This window comes from Tupaia chinensis, unplaced genomic scaffold (genome assembly GCF_000334495.1).
Source record: "Tupaia chinensis unplaced genomic scaffold, TupChi_1.0 Scaffold000215_1, whole genome shotgun sequence".
Classification (NCBI taxonomy): Eukaryota; Metazoa; Chordata; class Mammalia; order Scandentia; family Tupaiidae; genus Tupaia; species Tupaia belangeri.
Genome location: NW_006159690.1, coordinates 4,408,917 through 4,411,822, shown reverse-complemented (window position 1 = coordinate 4,411,822; position 2,906 = coordinate 4,408,917). Strand labels below are relative to the sequence as shown.

The following is a 2,906-nucleotide window of genomic DNA, read 5'->3' as shown; positions in this document are numbered from 1 at the left end:
AGAGACCCAGGCACCTGTTGAGCCTGTAGCCTGGAGGTGTCCTGGCCAGTTTGGCTCAGTCACTTTCACGTGTTCCAGGATTCGTTATGTTTCTCCTACAGGTGTCAGAGGAAAGTAGTAGTTAAGAGAACAGCCTTCTGGGGCAAGCAGGTGGAGTAGTGGTTAAGGTGCTGGACTCACACGTGACCAACTGCGGTTCTAAGTCTCTGACCTGGAGGCTTGAAACTCAGTGCTAGCCATATGTGTGCGTGCATGCCCAGAAGCCTAGGAGGGGAGTTGAGAAGAGATTGTGGCATGAATATCCCCTCCGGGGGATGATTTCTTACTTTCTGTCTCTGTCTCCTGATAAGTGCACATGCCCTCTAGGAAAAATCTCTCCCAAAAAAACACAAACAAACAAGAAAACAGCCTTATAGTAGCAGGTCGCCTGTCCTTTTATGATCTCAGTTTTTCTCATCTGTAAAGTGGAAAGAATGAACGCTGCTGTGTGGAGATGCTAGGAGGAGTAAATAGCATAATGTGTGTATATGTGTGATGTGCGTATTTACTTCTTTCACGACACTGCAGCTGAAGCTTATAGCAGTGTTTGTGTAGTTCTTTGCAAAAGACATCACAAATGTAATAACAATAACTTGACATTAATTTTCTGCCTTCCAGGTTCTACTTCACCAACTGGCATGGGACCAATGACAATGAGCAGTCAGTGTGGCGGCATTCTCCAAAGAAGCAGAAAAACGGCTATGAGAAAAAAAAGGTTCCAGATGCAACCCCACTTCTGGATGCCAGCTCACTGGAGTATCTGTTTGCTCAGGTAGGAAGGTTTGTGTGTCAGTAATAACTCACTGAGGGACTTGAGTCACTGATTGTACACTCTCCCCACTCCTGAACTGTCTTTAGAATAGAGAGGTGGGGCAATGTCCAGCCCTGGACAGGTACCATGTGGACAAACTAAGCTGAACTGGCCATTTTCAGACTGATCTCTAGGGACTCACCTTCTAGATTTTGCTTTCCACTCCTCTTGGGAGCAGAGGAACATGACCCAGTGCAGCCTCCTTCAAGGAATAAGCATCACCTTGGAGTCTGACCTTTAGGAGGCTCTGGAATGAGTGCCTGAGATCACTGTGCAGTAACTGTTCACAGAAAACCACAGCCAGACAGAATCGTTCTACTGCCTTTACACGTTGCTTGCATGGATCATTTGTCATTCCTCAGGTCTATGGAAAGAAGGCGTTCTGGAGCAGAGAACTTCCGATCTAAACACCATTGAACCAAAGGGAAAATGAGTATCTTACTTATGCAAAAACATCTCTTCTGGGCTTCATGTCTACCCTTGTCCCAACTTTCTAGAGAAAGGCTAGAAAGTTCACAGTCCACAGAGTCCTGCATACTTACAGTCAGTCAGTGAAGCTGAGTGGCTATAGTGCCGTGTTGAAGAACAGTAGCCCTACGGTGAGATGCAGCTTAGCCTCAGCCCATCACACTGTGCCTCTGGCCCCGGTGGGGGTTGTTTTTTGGGACTACCTCACATTGGGTAGTCTTACTTACGTATTCTTTTCCTTCTCCTTAGAGTAGATTCTCCATGAGATCAGAAACATGGTTTAGTTTGCTGCTGTGTCCCTAGCGCCTAGAAAACATCCAGCTCATGATTAGTTCTCAATAATTACTGAACAAATGCAGTGAATGGAGTTATTTGGCCTTTTGGTGCTTTATATTCCTCATCAGTCAGATAGAGATGATGATGTTAGCACCTACCACAGGAGGTTGTGTGGAGGATTAAATGAAATAATAAATAAAAAGAACTAAGTTAGGGCTTCATAAATAGGAGCTGACATTGACATTTTCATCATTACTCTGTGCAGGGCAAGTGGTAAGCACTGCTGTTCAGTCTTATTTTGGTTTTAAAGAATCAATTTTGTCTTGGAATGTTGTGCACCTCCATCAGCGAGGGGGTGAATTTTGGTGATAGATTTTACTACTGGAAACTTGGGCAACGGATGTGGAAAATTTTATATGTGCTATCAATGCCATGTAGAATGTACATTCCTTCCCCTTTCTCTAAATCTAAATCAGAGCGAGAGGTGGTGCCCTGTCAGCGTTATACCTCCAGTTCCCAGATGAGGCTGTCTCAGTATGTATTTGTGGAATTAATGAATGATCAAACCCCAGCCCATGTCACCCTCCCTTTTGTTAAGCCCAGTGCTCACTGCTTTTTAGCATCATTTATATACCCCATCCTATGAAGGGGCTTTGTTATCTTTATACTGTACCCAGGACCTAGCATGGTGCTCAATAAGTATTTGTCATATGAATGAATTAAACTAGGGAGCATATCTCCTGAACTCCTTAATGCTCAACTTTTTGGAAAAGAGAACTTCGATGCTGGAGAAACTGTAAGTCTGATTAGTCTGACTGCTCTATGGCTTTTCTGGGTAGCCCTTCTCCATGTGAGGACCGTTTTCCTCAAGACCACAAACATGACTGAGCTCTTGAAACTTAATTGCTAATTCATTATTTTTTCCCCACTTCTGCTCCAAAGGGACAGTATGATTTGGTCAAATGCCTGGCCCCCATTCGAGACCCCAAGACGGAGCAGGATGGGCATGATATCGAGAACGAGTGTCTGGGAATGGCTGTCCTGGCCATCTCACACTATGCTATGATGAAGAAGATGCAGTTGCCAGAGCTTCCCAAGGACATCAGGTAGACCTTCCCGCTGGCTGACAGATTTGTTGTGGGGATGGTGGAGCTTTTACATGCTCTCCTGCATCTCTGTTTAACTGCTTTCAGCATTGGGCTAAGCCCTGCCATCTCCAAAATCCAAATCTTACTTAGGATGTTGATGAAAAGTAGCATGGTTGTAATTGTACTAGGGTGAATTTCTGGGCTGGGATGCTCATGGAAAGAGT

The 2,906-nt window shown here is 44.8% G+C and overlaps 1 protein-coding gene across 1 annotated transcript in view; it reads left to right on the top strand.

Moving 5' to 3' along the window:
* JAK1 (Janus kinase 1) overlaps nucleotides 1-2,906 on the top strand; it is a 67,246-nt gene that overhangs the window by 27,322 nt on the left and 37,018 nt on the right. Inside the window, 2 exon segments of the mRNA XM_006147535.3 lie at nucleotides 658-811; nucleotides 2,537-2,700. Of these exon segments, the coding sequence (XP_006147597.1) occupies nucleotides 658-811; nucleotides 2,537-2,700 (318 nt within the window).